The 19,447-nt window shown below is 57.8% G+C and overlaps 1 protein-coding gene across 1 annotated transcript in view; it reads right to left on the bottom strand.

Moving 5' to 3' along the window:
• Window positions 1–2,872: 2,872 nt before the first annotated feature.
• The window catches only part of ARHGEF18 (Rho/Rac guanine nucleotide exchange factor (GEF) 18), a 73,095-nt gene continuing 56,520 nt past the window's right edge, over window positions 2,873–19,447 (bottom strand). The window contains exons 11-24 of the mRNA XM_012641503.1: window positions 17,291–17,410; window positions 16,206–16,454; window positions 14,491–14,567; window positions 13,152–13,330; window positions 12,348–12,439; window positions 10,031–10,213; window positions 8,763–8,900; window positions 8,365–8,495; window positions 7,912–7,968; window positions 7,773–7,820; window positions 7,213–7,683; window positions 5,935–6,241; window positions 4,996–5,121; window positions 2,873–4,855 (exon numbers count right to left, since the gene is read on the bottom strand). Coding sequence (XP_012496957.1) covers window positions 4,683–4,855; window positions 4,996–5,121; window positions 5,935–6,241; window positions 7,213–7,683; window positions 7,773–7,820; window positions 7,912–7,968; window positions 8,365–8,495; window positions 8,763–8,900; window positions 10,031–10,213; window positions 12,348–12,439; window positions 13,152–13,330; window positions 14,491–14,567; window positions 16,206–16,454; window positions 17,291–17,410 — 2,351 coding nt within the window. The 3' untranslated portion in view covers window positions 2,873–4,682. The remainder of the gene's footprint in view (window positions 4,856–4,995; window positions 5,122–5,934; window positions 6,242–7,212; window positions 7,684–7,772; window positions 7,821–7,911; window positions 7,969–8,364; window positions 8,496–8,762; window positions 8,901–10,030; window positions 10,214–12,347; window positions 12,440–13,151; window positions 13,331–14,490; window positions 14,568–16,205; window positions 16,455–17,290; window positions 17,411–19,447) is intronic.

Here is a 19,447-nt window from a genome sequence, read left to right on the forward strand (position 1 = left end):
CCTGCTGCCCAGGACTCACAAGCGGGCCGGCCCGGGCGGCTGCCCCTCCTCTCCTGTGGGAGGTGGGTGCACGTCCACCCTGGCCCTAGGTGGATGCCTTGTTCCTAGCAAGCAGGAGTCCTGGGGACGCCACCAGTTCATCCCTGTTAGGCCATAAGAGTGGTGCCCCCTTGTGGGAAGCCACGGGAACACCGGGCGCAGGACCTCAAGGAAGAAGAAAGCCAAGTTCAGAGGTGGAGCTGGGCTGGGAAGACCTTGGACACTGACCAAGGTGTGTGGGGGGTGTCCAGGCACAGAGCAGGTGGGAAAGATGCTTCTAGAAAGGGAGGCCCACCTCCCCGCCCCCCTGGTTCTGAACGTTTTACTGAAATACATGCCATACAACTTACCCGTTTAGGTCGTACAGTTCAGTGGCTTTTTTGGGATATTCACAGAGTCATGCAACGATCACACTCAATTTCAGAACGTTTTCAACACCCCAAAAAGAAACTGCAACCATTAGCTGCTACCTCCCGGCCCCCGTGCCCCCAGGCTTGGTAACCACTCACCTTTCCGTCCCCGTAGTTTTGCCTGTTTTGTTTCAGTGGTTCTCCACCTTTCGGGGGCGGGAACAGATCCCTTTGTGACTCTTAGGGACCACGGGCCCTCTTTGCAGAACATCTCATTTCAGGGTTCCCCCAGGGCCCCTAGGGGCATGCTGGGAAGACTGGGGACATCCCAGGGGACAGCTGGGCTAGGGGTAGGATCCAGACCAGAGATGGGGGCAGCCCCATGTCCCCTGACAAGCTGGTGTCCCTGCAGGCCTGGGCTCCCTTTCTGGATGGATCCGTGCCCTCACAGCCCCTGCCTGCCTGTCCTGCATCCTGGTGTCTCTTGTGGCTGGCACTTAACCCAGGGGTACGGATCGAGCGGGCACCACAACGTGCGGGGGCAGCTGTGTGTCCCCCTGCCCCGTGACCAGGGTCCCTGCTTCCCTCTGCTACTCACAGAGCCTCTGACCCCAACACAGCTTGGACACCACTATCTGCATCTGGTCAGATAGGTTAGAGGGTGAGGGGGACAAAGAGAGGGAGAGGGGACTCCAACGTCCACTGTCAGAAGAAAGGATAGACAAACCGCAGCCCATCCACGCCATCTCCCACAAGGAAGAATCAAGACGACACTGCTGAGTGAACACCACCAGGCGCGGAAGCCACCTACCGAATGATGCCACGTTCTAGAGCAGTCAGTGTCAAGCTAGAGTGACCAGAAACTGGCCAGCAGGTGCCCCCGGGAGTGGGGAGAAGGGCAGGAGGAGAAACCCTGGCAGGGATTAGAAAACGTCCCAGATCTTGCTCAGGGTGTGGGTTACACGAGGGCATCCAAGACCCGCCTGTTCCGACGCGCGTTGACGACACCGCAGGCGGAAGGGAGCAAAGCGGTTTGTGTGGGGTGTAGCTCTGGCGCCCTGGGGCGAGCGTGCAACAGGCCCTTCCGCGCAGGCACCCGAGGGCAGGCCCGGTGTGTAAAGGTGGTTCCTGTTTGTACCTCGGCCCCCAGACCAAGTCAGCACTTTGCTAGATGTCAAAGAAAGGGTGCTCTGCCCCCCACACAGGGCCACTCTGTTGTGTGCCTTTTACCATGATGGAAAAAAAAAAAAAAAAGAAAGAAATGAATTTCAATGTATTTGGCCTTTTTTTTTTTTTTTTTTTTACTTTTTATGTGGCTACTAAAAATGGAAAATTCCACCTGTGGCTTGCGTGGCCTTTGTGTCACAGTGCTGGCTGAGCCCCGCCTCTGCACTCCCAGTTCTCTGGTGATCGGCTTTATACTTCGTCACCTCTTGCCAGGAACCCCCGTGTCTCCTCGCTGGACCAGGCAAGGTGGAAATTATGATTTGCCAACCAGAGGTAAGCTAATCTCTCCGGCCAAACAGAGGAACATGAAGTTGTACTCAAGGCGGGAGGATCGCAAGAGGCCAGGAGTTTGAGACCAGCCTGGGCAACACATGAGATGCTGCCTCTAAAATTAAAAAATAAAAAAAAAGCCCAGTTCTCCACGTGAGCCTGTAGTCCCAGCTACTCAGGAGGCTGAGGCAGGAGGATCGCTTGAGCCCAGGAGTTGGAGGCTGCAGTGAGCTGTCATCGTGTCACTGCACTCCAGCCTGGGTGATGAAGTGACACCCTGTCTCTTAAAAAAAAAAAAAAAAAGTTACACTCTTGGTCATTTTGGATTAAAAAAACAAAAATCAGTAAAGCTGGGTTCTGGACACTCCAGAAAGCCCGAAGTATAACCGGTGGGCAGCCTCCCTCTGGAAGCACTTCAATACCCCCAACGGTGTGGCCGTACCCCTACCTCGTGCCCTTCCCTGGGGCCGGCGGCTCACCCTCTTCAGACTGGGGCAAAGAAAGCCAATTGCTGGGGACTGGATCTGAAAGTATTTTTTTCTTTTTTGAGACAGCCTCGCTCTATTGCCTGTGCTAGAGTGCAGTGGTGTCATCCTAGCTCACTGTAGCCTCCAACTCCTGGGCTCAAGAGATCCTCCCGCCTCGGCCTCCCAGAGTGCTGGGGCTGCAGGCGTGAGCCACCGCGCCCGGCTGAAAGGATCTTCTGAGTTTGTTAAGCAGGACACAGGGTAGGGGGATGGCACGTCCGGCAAACGGTGACAGGAGCTGTCAGGGGCTCAAGGTAGGGGGACCATTGCTGCAGATAGCCTGAGGGGCCACCCTGCCGGTCGTGGTGAGGCGCAGGAGCCCCCACAACCCCAGAACCCGCGGCTCCTGCACCGTCTTGGCAGGAGCCGATCTTAAAATGCCAAAGCACATCCGCATCAGCCGGAGCTCATCTTAGACACTTTTATTGCTAGGATCGGGTCTTAAGTTCTAAGGCGGTTCTGAAATATCCCACGGTGAGGAAACGTAATCATCGTAAAAACAATTAGCGGGTGGACACGACTGACGAGGACGTGCACGGATCCCACACACACGGGAACGTCTGCTCGACCGTCGACTTCACAGACAACACCGGGCTCCACCCAGGAGTGACCGAGGGTGCCGGTGAGAGAAGGGCCAACGACGCTGTCCTACTGCAGGGCGTGACTGAGAGACCCCTCTGCCTCGTGGCCAAGCAGAGATTCCTCGAACTTCTCGTCCAAGGAATCGTGCCGTCTCGGAGGGTGGCACCAGGGCACACTGGCTTGGGTGGGCCCGGGAATGTCCCCTTCACGACAGAACGGGAACGTGAAGTCAGCTCTTCTAAAGTGCTCCAGTACTTCTCAGTACAAAAATACAAAACACTGATTATCAGCATGGCACAGATGAGATCGACAGGGTGGGGACGCTTAGTCGCAGGGTCGAGAGCTGCTGATGACAAAAGGACCAGACTTGGAGGTCGAGGTTCTCCCAGGGGCCGGGAGCCTGGGGACACCAGGTCACTCACTGTGCCCAGGTGACGCTAGAAGCTGCTGCTCTTGGTACCTTGTCACTGACTGGCTGTGCCGCTGAGACGATCCTGGTCATCGCCTGCCCCTGTCCTGTGCCCTCCCGAGCTCGTGGCACTGAGCGGCACCTCAGCTACAGGGTGAACAGTTCCCGAGACGTTCCCCCTCTCCTGTGCCTGCCTGTCCCCCAGTGGTGGGAATGTCCCCACCCCGTGTCAGGCACAATGGGGCGGCTCTGCCCGTGCACTGGGAGAATGACTTGGCTCTAGCTGGGGCCCATGTGCCACTTGGGACGACGCGGGACGTTAGACACCACCCCCAATGCCCCACCCCCACTCCTCCAGGGCAGTGGGCGTGGGCTGCAACAGCTCACTGCAAGTCGGGGGCCCGCCAGGTGACACTGGTCCACTTGCTGGCAGCATCTCCAGGCGTTTCCTCCCCACGCCTGCAATGCGTTGTGTCGACACCTCCTGGGCAGGTGGGACACCGGCCCTGGGGCTTCCTCCACTGGCCCAGGAAACGCTAGTTCATTTCCGGCGGGCTGAGGACCCTCCCCCTGGGGTGCGTGCTGGCCCTGGCTCACGTGCAAGGCTCAGCCTCTCAGGCCAAGTGCGTGAAGACGGGTGGGTGCATTCAAAACCTCTGCCAACTTTAAAGGACAGGATAAGCTTCTGGATCCATAGAACTCCCTGGAGCGCCATCAGCCGTGCCCTCGGCTAGCCCCGTCCCATGGCCTCCTCTGTCCCTGGGCTGGCTGTGTTCACCCTGGCCCCGAGGTTCACCGTGAACCTGTGTGTGTCCTTAACTACCCGCTCCAGCATCTCCTAGCGGCCGAGGAGCCCGGCCGGGGCCAGCAGCTCCTTCCTGGACCAAGGTCTGTCCTGTCCTCCGGCCCCTGCAGAACCAGCCCCGCCACTCACTGCCTCGGACACACGGCTTAGGGCTGATCTGCCTGCTGCCCAAAGGGGCGCTGCGATTTAAAGCAGCTCCCTGGTTTAGCTCTGGTTCAACCTTCAATTAAAAACTTCCCATTTTGAAAACAAAAAGACGTTTAGAAAGTGACCCAGGCACCAGCGCTAATCCTACAGAAAGAGCCTTGAGACCCAAAGCACCAACAGGCCGGCCCCGGCCAGGCGGTCATCGGTGGTTTGCTTGGGAAAGGGGAGGGGACAGTTGGGCGGGCATGGTGACCCTGCGGGGATCCCCAGAGAGCATGGAGAGTGGGCAGGGCAAGGAGGGGTCGGCCCCTCAAGCCCTGGCCGTTTTAGAAGAAGATGACGTCTTCCTTGGGGGCTTCGTCCTTGGTGGTGAGTGGTGTGGCCGGCAGTGGCGAGGGGGACGGGGGCACAGGCGGGAAGGATGTGCCCCCGGCCTTGAGGGAGAAGCAGTCGGGGGCGCTGTCCACTGGGGCTGGGCTCGGGGCTGGGGAGCAGGAGTCTGGAACAGAGAGGCGGCCAAGGCTGTCAGCAGCCAGGTGGAAACAGGGCTTCCCTGTGGGGACACAGGGCTCACCTGGGGGAGGGGGCCAGGCTCATCTGGAGGGGTGTGGGGTTCTCCCGGGGGGATGCAGGACTCACCTGGGGGGGGCGTGGGACCGTGGCTGCCGGGCAGGATGGGGCTCAGCGACCGGCGGTTCCGCGAGGCACTCTCATCCTTCCCCATGAGTTTGTTGAACAGCAGCTGCTGCTTCAGGTCGAAGGAAGCTGAAAGGGAAGGGTGTCTCGGGCTCCGCTCCGGGCACCGGGCTGCCCCCACCTCCCCAGGGCAGCCTCAGACAGCAGAGGGGCCTCTGGGCCACCCTCTATCTGACACTCCCCATAGGCAGTGCCTGAGTGGACTGTGCTCGGACACTGAGCCCCAAATCCAGGGACAACAGTCTCCGCCCTTGGCAATGGAGGGGCCCCAGAGTAACATGACATCTGGATGAGAGGAGAGACGGCTTCTGAGGAGACAGGCCCTGCTCCTTGGGGAACGTCCCAGGACATCCCTGGTGGTCACCCAGGAAGGCATCACCCAAGGGGCCAGGGCAGGCTTCCCACCCCTGAGGAGCTGTGGGCTCACTCCGGGGGGGAGGGGACGCGGGGGGGACTTGCTCAAGGTGCCCTGTGGGCAAGGGACTGGGTATCTCTGGCCTCAGTGTCCCCATCCATGGAACAAGGATGCTGGCAGAGCCCCCTGCACCTGTCCTGGGCTCTGGCTGTCCTGGTGCTAAGTGACCAGGGCTCTAACTTCTCGCCAAGACCCTTTCTATAGCTCCCATCCCCACCCCGCTGCTTGAGGGTCGAGGTGGGAAAAGAACTCGGGGTCAGTCATTTCAGTTTTGCTCCTGGAGGCCAAAGACCTCGGCCACGACGCCACAGTTGTGCCTTCAGCTTTCCTAAGGCGCCCCCTCCAGAGGATGGCACTGTGGTCCCATTTTTGTTGGCTCCCAGCAAGCCCCGAGGGTCTCCCACGTGGCCCATGGCTGCACCTCTCCGTGCAAGGGAGACAGGGGCTGGGCAGGACCCGGAGCTCACCTGAGCTGTCCCAGCGCTGGGAGCCCCTGCTCTTGCCGCCCTTGTCCTTGCCGCCCTTGGTGGAGGCGGCCAGCTTGGTGGGGATCTGCTGCTGCACGGCCGCCTGCCTCTGGATCTGGTTGGTGGCGCTGAGCAACTGGATGGGCACGTCGCTCTTGGCTGGCCGGCCCTCGGCGGGGGCGCTGTCCCGGCGAGCCACCTCGGGCCGCTCCGCGTACTCAAGCCCCGCACCGGACAGCAGCAAACTCGCCCGGGGCCCCTCCAGCCCGTCCCCGTTGAAGCTGGGAGGATGGCTCGGGGGCTGGGCCTGAAAGGGGGACAACAGACACATCTCGACGCTGTAGTTCCTACTGGGCACCCTCAAGGGACATGCACAGGGAGACCCGCCGGCCTCCCAGAGTGCTAGGATTACAGGCGTGGGCCACCACACCTGGCTATTTTGTTTTTTTTTTTTTTGAGACAGAGTCTCACTGTGTTGCCCTGGCTAGAGTGAGTGCTGTGGCGTCATCCTAGCTCACAACAACCTCACACTCCTGGGCTCAAGCAATCCTCCTTCCTGCCTCAGCCTCCCGAGTAGCTGGGACTACAGGCATGCGCCACCATGCCCGGCTAATTTTTTCTATATATTTTTAGTTGTCTGATGAATTTCTTTGTATTTTTAGTAGAGACGGGGTCTCACTCTTGCTCAGGCTGGTCTCGAACTCCTGAGCTCAAACAATCCGCCCGCCTCAGCCTCCCAGAGTGCTAGGATTACAGGTGTGAGCCACTGCGCCCGGCTATTTTGTTTTTTTAAGAGATAGGTCTTGCTCTATCACCCAGGCTAGAGTGCAGTGGCATCATCACAGCTGGCTGCAGCCCCGAACTCCTGGGCTCCAGGGATCTCTGGCCTCAGCCTCCCAAGCAGCTGGAACCACAGGTGCACCCCACAGCCTTCTACTTTTTAAAATTTTTAGAGATGGGATCTCTTGCTCTGTTGCCCAGGCTGGTCTCCAACTCCTGGGCTCAAGAGATCCTCCCTCCTCAGCCTCCCAAAGTGCTGGGATTACAGGTGTGCACCACCACGTCCCGCCCGATGGTGTTTTTTTTTCTTTTTTAAAAGTTTCCAACACTTGTCAAGTGTTCTGTGCAACAACGTTGTCAGCGTTTAACCAGCTCTAAAACAAGTTCTGCTTTGCAGCACATGCTGTTAGTGCCGTCTCAGGCCATGGCTCTCACACACGCACCTGCGCACGCCCACACAAACGCACGTGCAAAGCGGTCATCCGGGCGCGGGCTCACCTCAGCCAGGGACTCGGGCGGCAGCGCGCCCGGCGCTGTGTTCTGCTTCTTGAGGCGGCGCAGCAGCTCCAGGCGCTCACGATCGCGCTCCACGCCGCGCTGGGCCTCGCGCAGCCGCTCCAGGTCTTCCTGGTAGGCCTTGCGCTGGCGCTCCAGCTCGGCGCGGTCCTGCCCCAGCCTCTCGAGCAGCTGCCGCGCCTGGTCCTCGCGCTCCTGCAGCAGCGCGCCCGCGCGCTCCAGCTCCTGCCACTGCCGCTGGCGCTCGCGCTCCCAGCGCTGCTGCTCCTGCCGCAGCTGGCCCTGCAGCTTCTCCAAGCCCACGAGCTCCTCCCGCTGCTTCTCGAAGTTGCGCTGCCGCTCCTGCTCCAGCAGCAGGTTCCCACGCGTCGACTGCAGCCGGAACTGCTTCTCGCGCTCCTGGATGGCGGCCCGCTGCGTCTCCACGTAGCTGTCCTGCTGCGCGATGACCGCCTAAGGGGGGACGGGGCAGCGGTAAGCGCCACACACCCGCCACCAGGAAGGGGTACTTGTGGCTGGCCCCGCCCCTGCCACCTCCGTACCTGGAGGCTCAGGAGCAGATGAGACAGTGTCTGGATCCGCTGCACCAGCTGTGGGAGGAGAGAGGGGCAGGCTGGCTCTCGGGCCCAGGCCGCTGGCCTGCATGTGCCGGCCCCCAGGGAGGGACAGCCATGCACCTACCTCCGACTCCAGGACGACCGGCAGACGGGGGCCACACTCCGTGCCAGGCGCTTCCACCTAAGAAGACAGCATCAAATGACAGAGTGGCTAAGGACCCACCCAACGAGACCTGGGCCCACTTATTATTGACAAGACATCTCCTTGGCATGGGGGACAGAAAGGACCCCGGGCTGGGCCACAACTGGGGAGACGGGCCCTTCCAGTCATCTGACCTGTGCCAATCAGGCTGTCTGGAAAATGAGGGGGTGGGCAGCCTGGGAGGTGTGTGTGTGTGTGGGGGGGTTGTCGTGGACCCACGGTAGGATGGGCTTGGACGTGAGGCTTGGGTGCCAGATGTTCACCACGACACAGAGACTAGACAATCGCAACAGAAGCTGTTTGCGTTTGTGAATGATAATTGTGACTTGGACAGACTCTGTACCGAGGAACGAATATCCCAAGGAAGTCACGTACCACCTGCGGGGATTCCTCAGAGCCCCCCGGGGCGTTGCCATCACTGAGCTTCGAGTCCAGGCTGTTCGTGGGGCCTCGCCAGTCTCGGGGCCTGGGGTCGTTGCTGCCGACTTTCTTCTTAAAACTGCCATCTGAGAACCCCAAGCGGAAACGTGAGGATGCTGTGGATCCCGTGGCGGGGGCTGGAACCTTCCTTGTCCACCCCCAGCCCCTGCCCAGGTAGCAAATCTTCCCTGTGCCCCAGCAGTGCCGTTTGCAGCAGAGCGACCAGCGGAGAAGGGGGAGCTGGTCTGGGTGCTGCCATCAGACCATCGACAACAGCACATTCCCAGGAGCTACACAACTTCCGAGGGGCTGCCTGGGCCAGGGGAGGGGGTGGGCAGGGCAGCCCCGCTTACTCTTGCTGGGGCTGCTGGTGTTGTCGTAGCCCCCGAAGGTCTCGGCCCTCCGGGGCAGGCCCACAGAGCTGCCTCCGTCCTCCGCCTGGCCGTTGGCACTGCCCAGCCGCCTGCAGAGCAGGGTGTGGATGCCCTCGACTGCGGAAGGAAGGAGACGGGAGGGTCAGGTCACCCTGCGGGAGGGTGCCAGGGGCGCCGGGGAGCAGGGGCCAGTGGAGACCAGCGGGCTGACGTAGGATTTCAGCCCTGTTGTGCTGTGCACACCCTTATAACCAGAGCACGCAGTCTTGTCTAAGTGAGGCCAGGGCCACGGGGCAGCCTTGTGCCCTCCCCTCCAGGTATAAGCCAGATGTGTCCCTGCCCGGGGCCAGGAGGGAACACTTGGTGGCCGCTGCTTGTGTGAGGATGGCCATATGGAAGGGTGGCCTTAAGGGGAAGGGCTGTCCACACAAAGCCCTCTGGGACCAACAGGCTGCAACCAGCCAAAAGAGGTGGAGACAAGAACATTCTAGGCTGAGGCTCCGGATACGAGGGGTCCAAGAATGGCAGCCACAGAGGCAGGTGGAAAGACAACACTGGCGTCCACCGGGCTGGAGGGAGCAACACCCACCCACTCTGGTCTCTGCCCTGTTATCCTGCAGGAAAGCTCTGGAGGGTAGGGGCTGTGTCCATCTCGCTTGTCATTTAAAGAGCAGACTGAGTGCTGGCCGCCTGCGTAAGTGGCCCGCCCAGGGGCTGGTGGCTGTGTCGGGGCTGTGTGTGGAAACAGCAGCTCACTTGCCAACCACGCCCTCCACAGGGCTGCTGGTGCACGGAGGCCGCCTCCCACTGGACGTGGGGTTCCTGGCCCGGGGCCAGCTTACCGGAGGGCTGCTGGGCTGTGGGAGCCCTAAGAAAGGGCCCGCCAAGGGTGCATGCATGTTTGTTTTTCTGGGGAATCAGTCAAGGTCAACTTTAGATCCCCAGATCCCCGTGGCTGGGTGCCTTGCACACAGTGGCCATGGAGGAGTGCTTGCTGCAAGGGAGAGAACGTGCCGTGAGTCTGCAATGAGGGGCTTGAACCGGATGTGTCTCAGGACCTTCTGGCTCTAGCAGGTGCCAGCGGGGGTCAGCGCTGCTCCTGGGCCCCGCCAAGTAGAAGCCCATCTGGGACAGGGTGGCTTGTCAGCCACATTGAGCTGCACGCCTGGCCTAGGGTCCCCCAGGGAGCCCACCCGGGCAGGACTGCAGGGTGGGGACGAGGGTGAGGGTGGGGGTGGCCGACTTACTCTCGCTCATGGCCGACTTGAGCATCTGCTCCCCCTGCAGGGTCTCGGCGGGGTCCCCTCCTCGGAAGAGGGTGCAGGGCTGGGGCAGGTCCTCGAGTCCGCTCATCTCGGCCATCTCCAGGTAGATCTGCTGCTTCTCCAGGAGGCTCTGCGCGATCAGCTGGTCTTTCAGGCTCAACTGCTCTGCAGGGTGATGGGCGTTGGGGGTGGGCGGTGTGGTCAGCCTGGTCGGCCGTCCCAGGGACCCTCTGCCCCTGGGGACAGCAGCGTAAGGCCGGGAGGATGGGGACCCCCACCGACCTGGCCCTGTCCTCTGACAGTGTCCCCCAACTAGAAAAACCGCACACAGAGGGGTGTGGGTGAAGATCACAACAGACCGAGTTACTGGTCTGGGAGCAACTCAGAACCTTAGAAGATGACTTTTCTCATCTCAGAAGTTGCCCTCCAGGCCTGTGGGGTGAGGTTTCCTCTGCTTAACTTCTCTTACAAATCTCTGGGTTTTAAACTTTTTTTCTTTTGGCTGCCTTAAAAGGGACTGATGTTCTTAGTACTTCTTGCTCGTGACTGTGGGTTTATGGGCATCATCTTCAGCTGAATTATTCACCTCTCTTACCAGTTCCAACAGCTTTTCGGTGGCTTCGACTGGATTTGCTGGGCAAATAATCATGTCATCTGCCAAAAATAAGTAAGTCTGTCTCCTCCTCTCCTCCTCCCAGTAATATCTTATTCCTATTTCTTTCCTTAATACCCTGGCTGGAACCTCCAGGATGAGAATAATAATGTTGAGAGTGAGTGACCCCACCTCACTCCCAATTTTAATGGGAGTGTCCCTAACATAGGATGACCTTGGCTTTTTTTTTTTTTTTTTTTTTTTTTAGTAGAGACGGGGTCTCACTCTTGCTCAGGCTGGTCTCGAACTCCTGGGCTCAAGCAATCCGCCCGCCTTGGCCTCCCAGAGTGCTAGGATTACAGGCGTGAGCCACTGTACCTGGCCTCTGGGTTTGAAAAGGGTCTGAGGAAGGGAAAGAATATCTCGGTAAAGACGTTATCTTTCTCTTTCTAATTCACTGAGAATCCCGTTGGGGACGTGGCACATCCGTGCAGGGCGTGTGTCTCAGTGACCGTCCAGTGTAACTATGCAGACAGAATGAGATGGAATGGATACCACGCTAGGATCACACTTCCCGGGCTCAAGGGGATTCTTTTTCCGCTTTTCTTACGGACATTTTTATGAATTAATATCCTCCAACTTAAACTTACTAAAAGAGAAAAAAAAAAAAAAGATTTTTTGGCTTAAGCCAAACTGCCTCTCCCCACAGAGAGAAATAAAATATATACTACCTAATTGTATGTGCTTATTGTTTAATCATTACCGAATTTCAAAATAAACAACACAGTTCGTAAGAGGGAAGATGGGAACTTGCTCCAGACTGCGAGGTGCCAGGGATTGTCCCTGACGACCACCCCACTGAACTCTCGCGGGACTCTGCTCAAACAGGGAGAAGGATGGATCAACGCCGTGTGGTCCATCCACACGCTGGAGTATCACTCGGCCACGAAAAGGAACAAAGCTCTAACACAGGCGACAATGCGGATAGACCGTGAGGACATCGTTGAGAGACACCAGACACAACAGTGTGTGACTCCATTTATATGAAATGTCCAGAACACACAGATCCACAGAGACGGGAAGTGGATTCCTGGTTGTCAGGGGCTGGGGAGTGATTGTTGATGGGGATGGGGCATCTTTTCAGGGTGATGGGATATTCTAAAATGGATATGGTGATGGTTGTATAATTGTGAACACACTAAAAGTCATTGAAGTGGGTGCATGGTATGGTATGTGAATTATATGGCAATAAAGTGGTTAAACGGTCGGGCGGGAGAAGCTGGGGCTCTGGGGACCCTGCTCACAAAGCCAGGCTGGTGTAGGTCTGCCGGGCTCTGGAAGGAGGCTGCGGGGGCCCCTCTGTATGTGACCTGGGACACACCCGTCGAGCTCCTGCCTGAATGAGGACAGGACAATGGCAGTGTGTGCGGCTGACAGTAGGGTCTGGAAGGGGCTTGGGGGCCCTGAGCTCGGTCTCTCCCTTCGTCACACCCTAGAGGGGCCGCTCGGCCTCTGGGAGATCACCAACTCGTGATTCAGCCCCATTCCAAATGCTCTGCAGAGCTGCCGGATGTGGGACAGCCTGCAGGAAAACACCATGCCCCACCTGGGTGGAGATTCCCTCTGTCCCGATGGGGGACCCAGGACCCGGTGCCCAGGGAGGGCTCGCCACACAAGCGCTGTGCCCATAATACCCACTCCCCTTACCTTGGAAGTCCCTGAGTCTCGCGGCTCGGGCCTCAATCACCTTCCTTTCCTCCTCGGCCTCGCTGAAGGGCCCTTCCTCCTCGTCGGGGCAGCTGTGGGGGGAGGGGACAGGTGGGCGACAGTGCATCCTGGGATGGCCGGCCCCTGGCACGGATGCTGGTTCTGCAGAACCAGCTGCCAAGGCCGTCTCTGGTTTTGGGAGGGATTTAGCTCGTTAATGGTGCAGCAGGAGGAAGAGGGGGAGGGAAAGAGAGGCGCTGGCTTTATCCGGCCTCAAAGTGTTGGGACATAACCAGGCAGAGGTTTTAAGCTCCTGGCTGTGACTTGGACGAGCTGTCTGGGGAACAGCTTGCTCGATGGGGACTCGCAGGGCTAAAGCGACAAAGTACCTAGGGTGCTCGGAGCAGCCTAAGGCAGCGGGAAGCCCCGTGGCACCAAACAGGGAGAGAAGGCTGGCTGAGGTGCCCGGCCCCAGGAGGAAGAAGAATGAGATGCCACAACCTGTCCCAACGGGTGTGGCCCCAGGCTGGGGAGGGCAGACAGTCTGCCATGTCATGGGGGAGTGGCCCATGAAGACAGAGAGGTCAGGTTGGAGCTGCCTGGCCCCGCAGCCCCTGGCCAGAGACATCCAGGCCCTTCTAGCATCCGATGGGCTGGAGTTGGAATGGCATCCTCTGTCCTCGTCCGGGACGAGGGAGTTCAAGGTCACAGCCGACTGGCCAACCCTCAAAGTCAAGGCTGGAGAAGTCAACAGAGAAGACACACATGGATGGTGTGTGGGGGGAACTGCCGGGCCCCTCTCACCTCTCCACGGCCCTTCGGATGTGGGCCATCCAGGCGTTCCTGTCCTCTTTGGAGCTCGTGTAGATCTCGTACATCTCGGGGCCTTGCAGGGAGGCGCTGATCAGAAACATCGCTTTCTCCTCGTTGGCCACCTCCCTCACGATGAGCTTTTGTAAAGAGATGACGGGGGGCTTCGAGTCCTGCAGGGGGGGAACGTGGCAGGGAGGTCACCTTTGACCCTGCCGTGTCCGCACGGCGGTGGGACTGCGAGTCTGGGGCTAAGAGGGGAAGCCATGTGCACCGTTCTTTTCAAATGATTCAAAGCAGAAGTATTTTGCCGCCTGGGGAAAGACAAGGCACTATTGCAGAGATATCCTAGTACTCTTTTAATGTGTCAACTTAAAATGCTTAAAAAATTAAAAAAAATAATCAGTAATGCGGGTAAACACTACAAAACTCAACAGACACAACAGGATATAGTGGATGACAACAAATAAATCCTCTTCCTGGTCCCTGCGTCTTAGGCCACCCAGAGCAACAAGTATCTCCAGACTGTTGAGCATCCTTTGAGAGAGAAGGAAGGTCCCCCAGACCAGCAAGATGCACGCTTTAACTGGCTGCTACAGGCTGTGAGGAACAGGGAAGTGGCGGTGGGGGGGGGGGGGGGGAGGGGCGGTGCTGGGAAATGTCTTGAGAAGCTATTTTGAATCTCTGGGCAAAGTGTGATTCTACAGTTTAGTGATGAAGGCTGCCTTCCTCTCCAAGTGGTGCGGAAGCGAACAGGTTCCTTAAGCCCTTTGGTGGCTGGGGCGCACGGAGCGGAGGGCCTGGCCGCCACCTCACCCTATGGCGGGTTCTGTGTTGTTAAGTGTTGAACGACCTGCAGGGGAGGAAGCCAAGCCCCGTGGAAGCAGGGCCGGGCAGGTGGGGCCACTGTCACCCTGGCCAGACTTGGCTCCCACAAGGGTGCTCTGGGCCCAGAGTCTTTGGGGTCAGCATGGCCACGGCCCATGGAGCTGTGGCTGTCTGAGCTCCGGCCCAGTGAGCTCCAGGGAAGAAGGGAGGATGCTCCTGGCCAAGATTCTGGGGCCTGTGAGTACCTGTGAGTGCTGGCCAGAGGAAGAACCAGGAAGATGTGGAGGGAAACAGGCTGGAGAGACTGTTTGGATGGGAACCAAAGCCTCTGTCAGGCAATGAGACAGGACTCAAATTCCTGGAACATTCTATTCCTGCCTGTCTGGAACCTTCTGGGAGGGCCTGGGTGTGCCTTTGACGTGGTCCCTTCGTGGGTGGCTTCAGAGCAACTCCCTGCAAGGTCCCAGCAAGCAGGACCCCTTGCCTGAAGAGACGAGATACATACCACAGAGGCGAAGACGTACTTCTGGTCCTTTTCTTGTAGCAGCAGAAGCACGTCGGTCAGCAGGACGGCAAGGACATCTGGGGAGACAGCACAGAAGGAGACAGATGTCTTAAAGGTCACGTGGCTACGGGGTCTTGTTGGGCAGCCTGGTGGGTGCCGGATCCCTGGGAAGGTGTGAGCATCTAGGCACTTCTGCCTAAGCCCGGAAGTTTCCTTCCTGCCTCATCCCTTCCCCCCAGCGAGGGCTGGTCTCAGCCTCCTTGGGCCGCCAAGTAAGGCTTCTGCACCTGGGTGCACATTCTGAACTTCCATGGGGGGAGCTGCTTCTGAGACCCCTGTCTCGATCAGGTATGCTTTCTCCACCTAATTCGCACTGCAGCCTGCTGGCTACCTTTTAAAGCATTTGCTACACTTCTATTTTTTATTTTTACGTGTTCAGAGATGGGGACAAGGGTGTCTCACTACGCTGTCCAGGCTGCCTTCAAACTCCTAAGCTCAAGCCACGCTCCCACCTTGGCCTCGTGAGTACCTGGGATCACAGGCATGTTGGCCACTGTGCCTGGCTCTAGTTTTTTGTTTGTCTACTTCTCTCTCTCTGTCCGCTGAGTGAAGCCCCAGGAGGTGGGGACAGGTCTTGCCCAGGCGGGTGTCTTCCTACCACCCAGTGTGGTGCCTGGCAGGCAGGAGGCGCTGAATTCTATCCCCCATGGAGCACAGGTCTGCTCAAATGACAGGTGAGCACATACTGTCATTTGCAACCTCAAGGACCCTGCTCAAGATCCTTAAAGATGCTGATGCCAGTGGGTAGGTTGGAGTGTTTCTAGAGGCTCAGAAAACGGACAGGAAACTCAGGGATGAGTCCTGAGTGCTCTCTGGTCTGGAACTGCAATGTGAATTTTGAAAGCAGGGATCGGAGTACACCCTGGGCAGTGAGTGGGATGCTGGGGGACCCTGCTCAGCAGTCCCGGTGGCACTTCCTACCCACACGGGCACCCTTCAGCGGCTGGGCCCACAGCAGGCAGGCCCGTGACTGCATCCGGATTGCAGTGGAGCATGTTGGAGCCCTAGGGCCTCTGCCAAATCTGGGGCGTCATGGTGCCAAAGCCTTGGGTTTCTGTTCAGAAGTCAGTGATTCAGTGTGCCCTCTGGTTCGTACTGCACCATTTATAAGACCAGAGTAAGAGGATGTGGATACGACTGCCTCGTTTTGCTACACTCTTGGCTGCCTGTGCGTGTCCTGACTTAGCACATAACCTCTCTTTGGCCATGAAGTAGCCAAAGCCAGGCTGCAGTGGCTCTGTGTCAGCTGGCACCTGCCAAACCAAGATGGCGTCCACTGATCCAAGATAGTGCCCACTGATCCAGGATGGTGTCCACCACTCCAAGACAGTGCCACCAATCCAAGATGGTACCATCAATCCAAGATGGTACCCACTGATCCAAGGTGGTGCCATCAATCCAGGATGATGCCCACCACTCTAATCATTGACCACTGATTTAAGATGGTGCCACCGCTCCCGAGACAGTGCCACCCATCCAAGATGGCACTCACCAATCACAGATAGCACCCACTGGTCCAAGATGGTGGCCCCACTCCCAACACCATGCCTCCAATTCAAAATCGCACCCACCAATCCCAGATGGCACCCACCACTCCGAGACAGTGCCCACTGATCCAATATGCCCACTGGAAGTGGCCAGGGGCAGGGTTTTACCTTTCAAGCGCCCGGATGTGGTCTTCCAGCATAGCATGCCCTCCAGGTGGAGCTGCCGCTGAAGCATATCCTCCTTGTGGAAGCTGAGCCCGTTCTTGAGTTTGCTGGAGGACTTCAGGTCCATCTTCCCTGCGATCTCCCTGAGGCGCTGGCCCTTCTCACACTCGCTGACCTTGGCGTCTACTTGCGAGATGATGTCCTTGATGAGGTTCAGGGCCTGGGTCAGGTCTTCGTAGTCCTCAGTGCCAGCTGCCACACACAGCAGAGTTAGTGTCTTTCTTTGTCCGAGTCCACGAACACGACAGAAATGGACACACTACGTACGGGCAGGCGGGATCTATAAGGTGTGCTCCCTGAAGGACCCCCGAGAACCACCTCCTAACTACGATCTCATGAGATGTCAACGGTTCTCCAAAATAAACGCAATGGCCCAGATCTTACAGTTTTCACCCAGGTAGAGCTTCTGCCGGATGCAGAGGCTAAGGGGCAATTTAAGTGACAAAACTGCCCTGTCTGGCTCTGCTGGTCATTGCTTGGCAGACAAACTCCCTTGTGTCCCTCAGCCCTTCATAAAACACTCCCACCACCTCCTGTCGTGACCAAGAGCTGGCTCCTCCCACTCTGAGGATGTGGCTTTCATGGCAGGGGAACCTGCTCATTCTCCCATGTTCCCACTGGGGACCTGGTAGGTGTGGCCAGCACTGCTCTGGCCCTGAGAACTCCCAGCCGGGCTGTGTGCCCTTCTCTGCCCTCCACAGCTCCAAGCATATCCCTATCTCGGCCTGGGTGCCCCCTGGGTCCGTCTGGATCACAGGAGTGACCTTAACAAGGGCACCGTCTCCATCCGTTCATCCACGCCACAGAGAAGGCCTGCCATGACCCACCCTGTGCTGCACCCCGAGGGATGCGGCGGGCAAGTGAGACCCGGCCCCTGCCTTCGCAGTGCTGGCCACCCCATCTTTCTCGAGTCAGAAACCCCAGTGCCCAGCAGAGTGGCTTCCAAGGGAATTTATCCAACCCGCTGCCAGCACCGGGAGTGGGTTGCACAGAGGCCCCGCCCTGCACGGCAGCGAGAGCGAGCCTACCTTCCGTGTTCTGAATGATGCGCTCCACCAGCACCGGGTATTTGGTTATGCGCTGCGTCACCAGGAGCAGGCACTCCTGCACGCCGAGCCGCCTCACGATGGACGAGTTGCCGATTTTCTAGGAGACGGAGAAGGAGACTGTGCCATTAACGTCCCAGCTCCTGCCCGGTCGGTTACCGGTCAGTTACCGAGGCTGGGGGCTCCTCCTTTTTATGGCTCACTGGGGCCTTGCGTTTGCTGCTTTGCAGGGGACACGCTCACATACGAGACGCCTGAAAGCAGGCATCACCTGCTGTATACAGAAAGGCCACAAAAGCAAAGGCAGCCTCACTTCACCTGTGAGCGAGGGCCCCCTCCAGACCCGTTAAAAAGAAACAAGCCAGGTGCCATGGCGTGCACCTGTGGTCCCAGCCACTCAGGGGGCCAAGGGGGGAGGATCGCTTGAACCCAGGAGTTGGAGACCAGCCTGGGCGACATAGCAAGACCCCCATCTCATAAATAAATAAATAGTTAAATAAATAAATAAATAAAAATAAATACAGCTGACGTGAAGCATCTGTTTTTTTTTTAAAAAAAAAACAACAAGAACCAGCCGTGGTGGTGAAAATCACCTGTCAAGCTGTCTGCAGGCAGGAAGTGCGCACGCACGCCAAGACCCTAACCTTGACCTGCGACTGCTGGGACTCTCCAGAACCAGACTGGGCATGTGCCTCCTGTACTGGCTCCTGGGAGCTTTCTGAGGCTCCCCTCTGGATGAGACCCAGAGCAGTGGTCACTTCAAGTCACTTCCTGGGGGGGGGGGGGGAGGGCGGCAACAGCAGCTTCCTGTGCTGTCGGGAGCATTCCACACATTCTCCGTGATGGCTCCTGCTGCTCCCGTCCGCATTTCAGGGATGCCAGCCATTGCAAAGAGCCACTTCTTAAGAGGACCGGAGAGTCACTGTGGGACTGGTGAGTGTCTGTGGACAAAGCCTTCCTCGAAGCCTCCCCCGCCCCCACACACTCACTTCCAGGTGTCTGTGGCCCCTGCTCCAACTCCCCTGCTTATCAGCGGATGAACTGCGGCCCCAAAGTGACTCTCTCCCTCTCACATCTGTCTACTGCGATAACAGAACGGAATTTAAATGCACCTCATTTGTAACAACCTCAGACCATCAGGTGTTGAATGTCACTTCAGAACAGAGCCCTGAACGGGGCCACAGGTGATGGAGCTGTTCTGAAACCAGGTGTGCTCTGGCCTCTAAAGAGGCGAATGCTGATGGGCCAAGTAGTCGTAACCCACGTGTGGTTTCTAGGAGGCGGGAGGTGGGTCTTGCTTGACTTAGCTGATTCCAGCTGCACTTTCAGCCACTCTTGGACAAATGAGGCACAAGGATCATTCTGCAGGGATTGGGGGCAGGGAGGGGACACAAGTTTGGAGTAACACTGCTTATGACAGCTGGAGCCTCCACAGGCAGGACATGGTGGCTCTAGCAGGCCGGTTCCCAGGCCAGGGCAGCCCCTTCAAATGATCTCTGTGTCACACAGTCTGAGATGTGGCAGTTTGCAGGTCCTACACCGGGGGCCTGCAGGGGCATTTTGGGGGCCACCTGGTGTGACGAGGAACAAAGCCCGACATACACTTTGCTTTGTGTGTATGTATGTATTCGTTTATTTAGAGACAGGGTCTTATTCTGTTGCCCAGGCTGGAGTGCAGTGGGATCATCATAGCTCACTGCAGCCTCAAACTCCTGGCCTCAAGTGATCCTCCTGCCTCAGCCTCCCGAGCAGCTGGGAGTACAGACGTGTGCCATCATGCCTGGCTAATTTTAAAAATTTTTTGTAGAGACTGTGTCTTGCTATATTGCCCAGGCTGGTCTCAAATTCTGGGCCTCAAGTGATCCTCCCGCCTCGGCCACCCAAAGGGCTGGGATTATAGGCGTTAAGCCACCACGCCTGGCCTGGTGTGTTTTACATCCTGGATTCCATGTAAGATTTCACTGATGGGTTCTCAATAGGGTTGTCGTTAAAAACAAAACAAAACTTTGAAAAATCACTGTTTTCTAACAGGCAATTTAGAAACAATTGCCAAATCCCAAGACTCAATACAGTTGTGTGGAAAAAAATCGACAGCAAATATGGTAAGTTTTTTTTTTTTTTTTTTCTTTTTTTTGAGAC

The sequence above is a fragment of the Propithecus coquereli genome, unplaced genomic scaffold, assembly GCF_000956105.1.
Source record: "Propithecus coquereli isolate 6110/MARCELLA unplaced genomic scaffold, Pcoq_1.0 Scaffold164, whole genome shotgun sequence".
Taxonomy (NCBI): Eukaryota; Metazoa; Chordata; class Mammalia; order Primates; family Indriidae; genus Propithecus; species Propithecus coquereli.